Below are 10,846 nucleotides of genomic sequence, written 5' to 3' on the forward strand. Positions count from 1 at the left end.
CTCAGATTTCCTATTTAAATTACTTAGTCCTCAGTTCCCATTAGCAGGATGGGAATAGTTGTATATCACTGCCTTTCAGGAGTGCTGTGACAAGTTTATTAAAGAAAACAGATTTTAGTACTATTTGTAGTAAGGCCTGAGTACTTGTGTAACATATAAGGAAATGATCCTTTCAGTAGAACATAGTTGCTAAATAAATTATCTGAACAAACTCCTCATAAAGCTTCCCCATGGCACCCTTATTACTAGTTTTATGACATTTTAAGGTAAGATTTTTATGTATTTGACTATTTGTGATAATGTAAATACTTGGAAAATTGGAAAATCTATCTGTTTCTGGTATGTTGTAATGTCTGCCAGTATCCTTGCCATAGCTTTCCTGAAACTAGTATTGTTGTTCCATTGCTAGTGAAGCATACTTAAGGATTTAAATGTTACATTTACCTTTATAAAAAATCCCTGAATGTTTCCAGGGTTCTATTTAACTGCATAGTGTTCAGTTGCGCAGAATACTTCACAATCCCTGATGACTGTCCTCTCTCTGATAAATTCCTTATCCTGCATACCTCAGTCCCCATCATGCAGAACTCTAGAAAAATCTGACATGTAACAGAGAGAAGGCTGCATTGCATAACAGTTGACTGATAATCGAAGTTCAACAGACTGATTTTGAGAGTTGTGGCTGCATTTAAGCAGGAGGTCATAGAGCTCTAATAGGTAAGGAGCAGGTAGGATGATATGAGAACAGTACAAGTCAGATTTAACTGAATCTTGAGAACTTGCATTTCAGGCAGAGGTGGGATAGGGAAAGATGTGCTAAATAGAATCTGTCATGTTACAGCTTTTTTTCCTTTTAATCTTTCAGAGAGGCCCTGACTTCTATGAAGGAGTTCGAGCAGGTAAGCATGCACCCCAGAAATGTTCCTCAAACTTAGTAATATGCAAACTCACTGTTGTGTTGCTTCTGTGGAGGTTAAGAAAAGTGCATCCTGCAACAGCCCAGAGAAAACTTCCAAACTTGCTCCAGTTTTTACTTAATTGGACTCCTGTATGGGCAAAAACTTGTTATTTTTCCCAGAGTGTAACAGCCATGTTTCCTTTGTGTAATCTCAGTTACATTTCTAATGTTATTTATTCACCTTCTAATGCAGCACCGTGAAAAGGTTTCACCAATTCTTTGGGAAATGTCAAATATATTTAATGCTAGCAGTAGTGATACCCATAGCTATGGGTATCACTTGTGTGTCCAGATTTAGTGTTGCCACATAGCTGGTTCAGCCTGCTATAAGATGGTATAAGACTTGAAGAACATGGAAATTTGTTAGAACAGAGTCTACTCCTATGTCCAAAGTATATCTATATAGAGGTGTCTTTCTATCAAGGTATATACACGTAAACTTTAATATTTCAGCATTTTAAAGCATTGGTCAAGGTAGGTAAGGGTACAAGTAGAGCAGCAGCTCAGGAAGTTCACCTAGGGGAGAGACTTAGATTTTGTCCTTGATTCTACTGCTGATTCACTATGCAGTTTGTCAAACTCAATGTCACATCTGTTAGAAACTATCGTAATTATTTATGTACTGTACAGCAGGAGGTGAAACAATACACAAATACTTCCTTTTCCTAGGAGCTTACAGTACAAGATGTTTGGATGAGTAACACTTTGGGGTTGAGGGAATCTGACTTTGAATTCAAACTCAAGTATATATTATTACCTCCTTATTTTTTAATATGTGTCTTGATAATGTAGTTTAAAATACGCTTGAGTAATAGATATTAGTTTGAGTGTTCGCTATTAGTAATACTGTATTAAAGCCTGTGGTGAGAGATGCAAAATTTGTTTGTAGAGCATGGAAAAGGTTTCTGATTTTAATCTTTAGTTCTTACTGGCAGAGAATGCTTTGAAGAATTTACCCCATTGCATGATAAATTCTGTTGAATTCTGTTCTTATCAAATACTTTTGAGAAGTACATGGTTTTCATTGTGTTGATAATGGGGGCAAGGATATTTTACAAAGATTATTCCTAGGATATATTCTAAATCACCATATAAGCTTTTGAAGTGACGAAGTCTGAGAGTCAGATGAACACCAAGCCAAATTGTCACTTGTAATGCCTAAGGTCATTAAACCATATGGTGATGAAGTAGAGGACAAAAGCAAATCACTTGTCAGTATGTCCAGTAAATTACACAAACTGCTCATAAAGAAAGAAACTGCAAGAACAGCAGTTGGGAAAGATTCTCTTTTACACAGGATGACGTAGCAAAGGATCAACTATATCAGGAAAAAAAAAACCAACCCACCAACATTCTGAACATAATTTTTAATAGGAAGTAAGATTGTTAAGACTTTACTGGATCAACCAGTGAAAAAGAAAAAAAAAAGAAAATAATAAATACTAGCTTTTTATTTATTAAAGCATAATTTATCAAGCATTTAAGAGCCAGCTTTTGACCCTGTCCACAGAGGATCTAGCACAAAGTAAAGTTAAGATATAATAATCAGATTTTAGTTTTCAAAGGTTGTTTTTCAGCAGCCATAGGTCAGGTTCTAATAACAGCTTTTATTTGCTTCAAACTGTAATTTTAATAGGCATGCTAGGGAAATAGTTTGTTGAAAAGCTTTTTAAATCTATTTTGACCTGAGGTCAGAATTTCATTGTTCTTTCAGCCAGACTGAAGATAGGCTGGCAAGCAGTATTCCTCTCTGATACCTGTGATTTGGGCTACTAAAGAAAAGCCAAACCTTCTAAAGCATGAACTATACAGATCATATTTCAGCAACATTTTTCCATATAATGCTAAATGTGGTCTTTGGACACTTTAGGTATCAATGTTTCGCTTTGATTTATAGGATAATACATAAATTAAGAAATGCATAGCTCTGCATAATTTCCAAGAACGTTGGGTTTTCTATTCTTGCTGCATAAGCAAAGCAGTCATTTTTTAGTGTCAGTGCTCAAACACATCCAGGTGGACTACAATCTCAGCAGCCTGAGGGGACAAAAATCTGCTAAATTAGCCTATTTGTGCAGGAATGTACAGTTCAAATGGAATTGTAAAGGCCTTCTACGTATTGCTGATCCTGCAAAGATGTTATTTCTGTATGGCTTCTGCCCTCTCTTCTGCAGTGCTAGCAGCTGGCAGATGTGAGCCTAACCCTGGACACACAAACCCCCTGCAGTCAGTGAGTAGGTAGAGATTACATTGCAACTAGCAGAATTTTAGGTGCTTAGAAATATCAGCATTGTGACTGTTTTTAGCCTGCCTTAGAAGTCTTCAGAATTTTGGTTCTGTTCTTATAGTGATCGATCTCAAGCTGGAGAAACACAGCATATACAGATGTTAATACAGCAAGGAAGTATTTTCAAGATAATAGTAGAAAACAAATATTTTAACTCATATAATATTAAAGACTCCAGAGAACATAGTAAGAGAGAACTGGAGAGAACATAGTAAGCATTCACTTATCCACCAAACTGGCCACAGATCCAAACAGAAAGGTTGAGTACACAGTAGTGCTATAGAATGAAGAATTATCAGCAATTCCTACTGTATTTCAGAGTTGAAGCTGTAGCAGTATACACATGGACTTTTTTTTTCCTTCTAAAGCATCTCTAGTCAGTGTGGACTTTTGTGGATGACCACTGAGATTATTTTAGCCAGATTGTAAACTTCAAGTGAAGTTGAATAAAATCATTAGATAAGTCATATTCCAGTGGAATAAATATACTTGATTCAGGACAGTTACATATTTTGACCCAAAACAATCAGTGGCTTCACATCACAGTGTTTAATTTGTAAGATCGTAACTTTTCACCAAGTTATCCAGGTGAGTGACCTAGTAAAATCACTCTTTTACAGCACATTTTTTTTAAGGAATTGCCCACATGGATTCTACTCCCTGTAGAAGTACAGCTTTGATCTATGTAGGGGTTTTCTTTCAAAAATTATTTTTTATTTGTATCGAAGGAGTCCTTAGACCTCTGTTTGCAGTTAAATGAATGCAGGGCTCTGATTCTCTTTTCACTTTGGAGGTGCATGATAAAGGCTTGTGATGCCTGTTTGTCTTCAGCTATATTTAGAAATATTAATTAATGCAGCTGTTATTTGAATGGTATTTATTTTCTAGGCACTTTCCAAGTGTTGATTATAGAGGGAAAAGTTAAAAAGACATTTTGAAATCACTTGGGTTTTTTTACCACAGACAGCCATAATGCCTGTCTTCCGATATGACACAATCGTTAGGTAGCCATTCAATTAAATCCAACTCCTTTGTATACTTCACATCCTAGATGTTTTTAGTTTAGTCACCAAGCACAAAATCTGTTTAGAAAGACATGACAATTTACCAAAACCACCGGCTGTTATTCTTCAAAATATCTAGGATCTGTAAGTATCTTCTGTCTTCATACCTTTAAAGGCATCCTACTCTTCATCAGAAAAATCAACCAACCAGCCAGACCCCCCTGTTCTCAGCACATTAAGTACTGAGAGGTGTTTCCTGCCCATCCTCCCTTGTATGCTGTGGGTGGTGTTGGTCAGGAGGTCTCCCAGGACACACACAACCTCATCTCCAAATCAGTTGCTGATACCACACATCTGAAGAGAATGTTTGTTGAGGGGGGATGTTGGGTGCATCCTAGAAAGCCATAGTTACTATGGCTGTTCATTTTAAATTATAAAAAAATCACATTTTTTAATAGCACCTCTATGGGTTTTCTTGGAGCCAAAAAGGTGCTTGGAAGGACGCTCTGGAATTCCATTCATACTGATAATTTTTATACACAAATAAATTCTCTCTTGTCTTGCGCTGTTTACTAATGCAGCTGTTCTTGCTGACATGCCTTCAACATTCCTGCAGTACAAGGGATGCTTTTTATATTTTCTTGCTATACATGAAATTCATTCACTGATGATTTTTTCTTCACTAATGTACTAGTACATATGTAAAGTACACATACTAAGCTTATACAAATCTCCATAGTTAAATTTACATAGGTCTGCAGTATCTGTCAGTACTTACAAATAAATATTCTTGTATTTGCCCACAAAGATACTCTGCTTTACTCTTTCCTCATTAGTTATTTCATAATTAGTTTATATGATGTGTTTAAATTAGCTTTAGGCATTAAACATGTCCTTTGAGTCATCTCCTATATCCTACAATCAGATTTTGCAGAGAGGTGAAAGCCCTTATCCAAAATGAGAATCATGCATACTGTTTCCAGTTTCACATGAAAAAGCGTAAGTCAGGCAGGAGTAGTAGGTCTAACAGAAAGCACTAATTTGAGGTCTATCAAAGCTTGGGCTACTTCTGAAGTTACCCACTGTTCCTTGTATCATCAGGCAACTCCCAGATACGTCTCCAGGCAGATCACAACTCACGACTTTTTAAGTAGAAATATGTATGTTACAAAAAAATCTGTCTTGAGAACATACTGATTTTTCTTCCCTGTGTATTCATTGTAGTTATCTGTCTGGATTCAATCTAAAGTCATCTTAATTAGAGAAAGCTTACAAGTAACTTTTGTGTTTTTGTACACCTGACAGTGCTGATTGACAGAGACCAGTCCCCCAGATGGAAGCCAGCTGCTCTAGAAGAAGTCAGTGATGAGTTCGTGGATGATTGTTTTAAGCCGTTGGGAAGCAATGATCTCAAGCTATAAAGATCAAGCCTATTGACTTAACATCTGCTTAAGTCTATGATAGAAAAAAATAATAGTAGTGTGATAAAGTTTGGTAAGACTCAGCTAGCCTGAGATTCGTAAGTAATTTGTTGCATTCAGGAACATTCTCTTTTGTTTTGCTGCCATAATGGCAAATAATCTCTGGTTAATAAAGGGAAAAGGCAAATTGTTATTTTTACTGCTTTATGTAATGATTAACATTCAATTTTTTGCATCAACTCTTAGTTTAGGAGGAATCTTTGGGGGACAGAGCAGACGTAAGGGATGACCCTAACAAGCAAGAAGTTAGGAGACCTTTTGTGTTCTTGGCTCTGTCACGGATCTGTTAAGTTTGGGTTGTGCCCCAGCTTATTATTTATACAATGAAAATAAAATACATGTAAAGCTTTAAAACAGAGCTACAAAGGAAAATGCAGGACATGAGAAGTTCATGGTATTAAGTAGCCTTTTAAATAAAGAGTCAGACTGACACATTATTAGTCTGAGAGAAATTGTTCTATTGATTTCACATTTGGTCAGTATTCAGTTTTGCTATGTGATGTAGACATTGTTTCAAAGGTCAGAGCCTAGAGCACACTTCTGTTTGTTATAAGAAAGACCTTTAAAAAAAGATATTGAGTTGACCTGCACAATTAGTTTTTCGTGATTTAAAAAATAGCTAGTTTTTCCTGGTCTTACAAGGGTGAAGAAATAACTGTCTCAGACCTTCCTCTGAACACTAAGCATTGATGTTAGTGATTGTTGAATGATTTTAGTGGTAGAGATCAGCCCAGCCCTAACACTGCAAGTGCCTGGAGTTTTTACCACTAGTCTGGGTTCCCATTTGCTTGTGCCCATGAACATCCAATCTGCTGGGTGGAAAACCTGTGAAAAATAAAGGGAATGCAGCAATATGTACTGAAGATCACGAACGGGAAAATACGAAATATCTGCTGTACATGGATTGTATAGATTTTTTAAGACAACATATCCTAATGAATGTATTTGTTGGGATCAAAATTTAAATACGCGTCAAAAACAGATTAGGATTGTTGTGTGTGCCTTAAAGGTTGCTTGGTTCTGATACTAATAATACTTGGTTATATGACATAATCAGAGCTCCTTGATAAAAGTATAATCTTTTGCAGGGGTAATATTAATTTTTCCGTAGTGTTTGCAGCAACACATGACTATTAGTCTTTCTTCAACATTAAGACTGCATTAATCAAATCATGTATCAGTATCTTTTCCTACTTGTTTCTACAGTTACAGGCAGGTCACAGAACCAAATTTTGGCTTCTGTGAAGGTGAACCACTGAGACTAAAGGAAGAAAACTTCTGTCCCCGTAACAGTAACAGAAAAATTCTGTCAGTAATCAGCACTGGAGAATCAAGAGGTCAGAGCTCCAGCCCTACTATTACAGAGTTTTCAACATTGGGCAGAGTTTATTATTGACAGTATGGGTATACAATGGCTTAAGGCTCCTTCCTTCCTAGAAGCTGTTGCGTGGAAACAAAACCCAGGAAATTCAGGCATCAGGGTGAACTACTAAAGTGACTTTCAAAGAACGAGAGGTGAGCAAAATGGAGAGCAAGATCATGAAAAAATGGCACCTTGATTTGTCACTAGATAAAACTGTCCAAATTTCACCTGCAACTTAATCTTACTATGTATGTATTGGTTATGAGACAGTCCTTGAGCTTAGTTTCAAAAGTAGTTAAGAGATTTCATTAATAATTTTAGGATAACTCTGAAAATAAGACTTGAATTTCTATCTCATTCTGACTTGTAAGAAATTGAAATCTTCCCTCCTTATTTTTTGAAATTTTTGTATGCTTTAGATTCTTAAACAGTCATAGAATCATAGAATAGTTAGGGTTGGAAAGGACTTTAAGTTCATCTAGTTCCAACCCCCTGCCGTGGGCAGGGACACCTCACACTAAACCATGTCACCCAAGGCTCTGTCCAACCTGGCCTTGAACACCACCAGGGATGGAGCATTCACAACTTCCCTGGGCAATCCATTCCAGTGCCTCACCACCCTAACAAGAAAGAATTTCTTATATCCAATCTAAACTTCTCCTGTTTAAGTTTTAACCCATTACCCCTTGTCCTGTCACTACAGTTGCTAATGAAGAGGCCCTCCCCATCATCCATATAGGGCCCCCTTCAGATACTGGAAGGCTGCTATGAGATCTCCATGCAGCCTTTTCTTCTCCAGGCTGAACAGCCCCAACTTTCTCAGCCTATCTTCATACAGGAGGTGCTCCAGTCCCCTGATCATCCTCGTGGCCCTCCTCTGGATTTGTTCCAACAGTTCCATGTCCTTTTTATGTTGAGGACACCAGAACTGCGCACAATGCTCCAAGTGAGGTCTCACAAGAGCAGAGTAGAGGGGCAGGATCACCTCCTTCGACCTGCTGGTCATGCTCCTTTGGATGCAGCCCTGGATACGGTTGGCTTTCTGGGCTGCAAGTGCACACTGAAGCCAGCTCATGTTCATTTTCTCATCAACCAACACCCCCAAGTCCTCTGCAGGGCTGCTCTGAATCTCTTCTTTGCCCAACCTGTACCTGTGCCTGGGATTACTCTGACCCAGGTGTAATGGACCTAGTACTCGTCATGGTTAAGCTTCAGAAGGTTGGCATCATCCCACCTCACAAGCATGTCAAGGTCCCTCTGGATGGCATTCCTTCCCTCCAACATATCAACCGAACCACACAGCTTGGTGTCACCAGAAACTTGCTGAGGGCGCACTCAATCCCACTGCCCATGTCAGCAACAAAGAGACCGGTCCCAACACCGATCCCTGAGGGACACCACTCGTTACTCGTCTCCAGCTGGACATTGAGCCATTGACCACAACTCTTTGCGTGCAGCTATCCAGCCAGTTCTTTATTCACCAAGTGGTCCATCCATCAAATTGGTGTCTTTCCAATTTAGAGACAAGGATGTTGTGTGGGACAGTGTTGAATGCTTTACACAAGTCCAGGTAGATGACATCAACTGCTCTACCCCTGTCCATCAGTTCTGTAGCCCCATCATAGAAGGCCACCAAATTGGTCAGGCAGGATTCCCCCTTAGTGAAGCCATGCTGGCTGTCACCAAGCACCTTGTTGATTTTCAATGTGCCTTAGCATGCCTTCCAGGAGAATCTGCTCCAAGATTTTGCCAGGCACAGAGGTGAGACTGACTGGTCTGTAATTCCCCAGGTCATTCATTTTCCCCTTCTTGAAAATGGGGGTTATATTTCCCTTTTTCCAGTCATCTGGAACTTCACCTGACTGCCATGATTTTTCAAATATGATGGCTGTGGCTTAGCAACTTCATTTGCCAGCTCCTTCAGGACCCGCAGATGGATTTCATCAGGACCCATGGACTTGTGCATGTTCAGATTTTTAAGATGGTCTTGAACCAGATCCTCTCCTACAGTGGGTGCAAGATCTTCATTCTCACAGTCCCTGCATCTGCCTTCTAAGACTTGGGTGGTGTGGTCAGAGCCTTTGCCAGTGAAGACCGAGGCAAAGAAGTCATTCAGAACCTCAGCCTTCTCCAAATCCTGTGTAGCCAGTTCTCCCAATAGCTTCCGGAGGGGGCCTGCGTTGTCCCTAGTCTGTCTTTTATTTGCTATGTACCTATAGAATCCCTTCCTGTTATAACATCCCTAGCCAAGTTTAATTCTAACTGGGCCTTGGCTTTCCTAACCTGGTGCCTAGCTTCCCGCATAACATCCCTGGTATTCTTTCCAGGCCACCTGTCCTTGCTTTCACTTTTTATAAGCCTCTTTTTTCCTTTGAATTTTCCTCAGCAGCTCCTTATCCATCCAAGGAGGTGGTTATTTTTATTTTAAATTTGTTCATTCCATTATTTTTGTACAAAATGAGCAATCTTCAGCAACTATTTAACAAAAAACATGGTGATTTTCAGGGAGTAGGGATCATGCCTTCTCTGACTGAAAAAGGACTTCAGGTGCTTTAGCAAGAGTACTTCTGAATCAAACTTTCAGTTGCTTCCAAAATTTATGCAAACATAAATTATCCCAAACTCATGGTAGCAAGATCCTGTCCAATCTGTGCATTTCTATAAAATAAAAGTCATACAAACAGATGGTAAGTTCAATTTTATTTGGTCCACAAGAAAGTATTTTCCACAAAAGATACTGTAAAAAATAGATTGTACTGTGTTTTATTGGGACTACTGATGTGTCTTACTCCAGAAATGTCAATTTTATGAAGTTGTGCTGTAGTTAATATGTTTTGAATTATAATATCAAGTCAGTCACATTGTATCCACTCAGACTACATTTATGTTTCCTGGAGAAAATATAAAGCAAGTGTATTTTTAACTCCTAAATATAAGTAAATGGTTTGTGGAGTATGCCAGTCCCATACTGGAGTGCCTTTATTACACAAAATCAAGTCAAAGAATCAGTGGTAACTTAGCTGGAAAGCCACTGCAAGTGGCACAGTTTAGAGTAATCTAATAAGAGATGTAATTTTATTCAGGTAAAGCCATCTTGATTTTTATTATACGTTAGTATTGTGCCTATTAGAAATACAGCGTAATTCTGGACAGAAGTCTCCTTTGATTCCTCACCAGACTGTAGTATTGAACAGCTTTTATTTACGTTTTTATTTTATTAAGGGTACGTGCATTATTTATTAAGGACAGTGTCTTGTAAAAGAGATTATTTTCCTGGTGAGAAGTTGTCTCCCTGTTGTTTGTAAGCTTGTTTGCCTTCCATTTGCTCCATGCTTTCCCTGAAGTTCCAGTGTCCTAGGAAGCATCACAAAGCAGCTGAAATTGCACTTCAGGCTATATTGAAGCTGCTGTAGTCTTCCAGCATTAATGAGAAGAGACAAGCTTTGTGGTTGCAGGTAGGTAACTAGTTGGACAGTGGGTGATCTACTTACTATCATGTTATGATGACTTTCTGAGGAAGCAGCGAAGGTGTCCCACACAGCAAATACTCCAAATGGAATCACACTGTGAAGCATGTTTAATTATACCTAGGTGACTTCGGGGAAATTTTGAGTATTTATCTGTATGGATGCCATGATATAACTTTAGACTATTATATCTTATAATTCTGCCTGCTGTTGGACCATGCAGTGGCAGCCTGCCAATGGAGAAGCTGCTTTCAAAAGCACATCTGATATTCTGACTCCCAGAAGA

General features: G+C 38.5%; 1 protein-coding gene across 2 annotated transcripts in view; it reads left to right on the top strand.

Annotated features, from left to right (window-relative positions):
- HIBCH (3-hydroxyisobutyryl-CoA hydrolase) overlaps positions 1 to 6,709 on the top strand; it is a 42,702-nt gene extending 35,993 nt beyond the window's left edge. Inside the window, exons 13-14 of one of the 2 annotated variants that reach the window (XM_062610041.1) lie at positions 866 to 899; positions 5,555 to 6,709. In XM_062610041.1, the coding sequence (XP_062466025.1) occupies positions 866 to 899; positions 5,555 to 5,670 (150 nt within the window). In that variant the 3' untranslated portion in view covers positions 5,671 to 6,709. Of the gene's footprint in view, positions 1 to 865; positions 900 to 5,554 lie in introns of those variants that run through there. The other variant, XR_009963096.1, reaches the window with a different exon arrangement.
- Positions 6,710 to 10,846: the final 4,137 nt, after the last annotated feature.

Source organism: Pezoporus occidentalis, unplaced genomic scaffold (assembly GCF_034315485.1).
Source record: "Pezoporus occidentalis ecotype Australia unplaced genomic scaffold, CSIRO_AGI_Poc_V1 ctg143, whole genome shotgun sequence".
Taxonomy (NCBI): domain Eukaryota; kingdom Metazoa; phylum Chordata; class Aves; order Psittaciformes; family Psittacidae; genus Pezoporus; species Pezoporus occidentalis.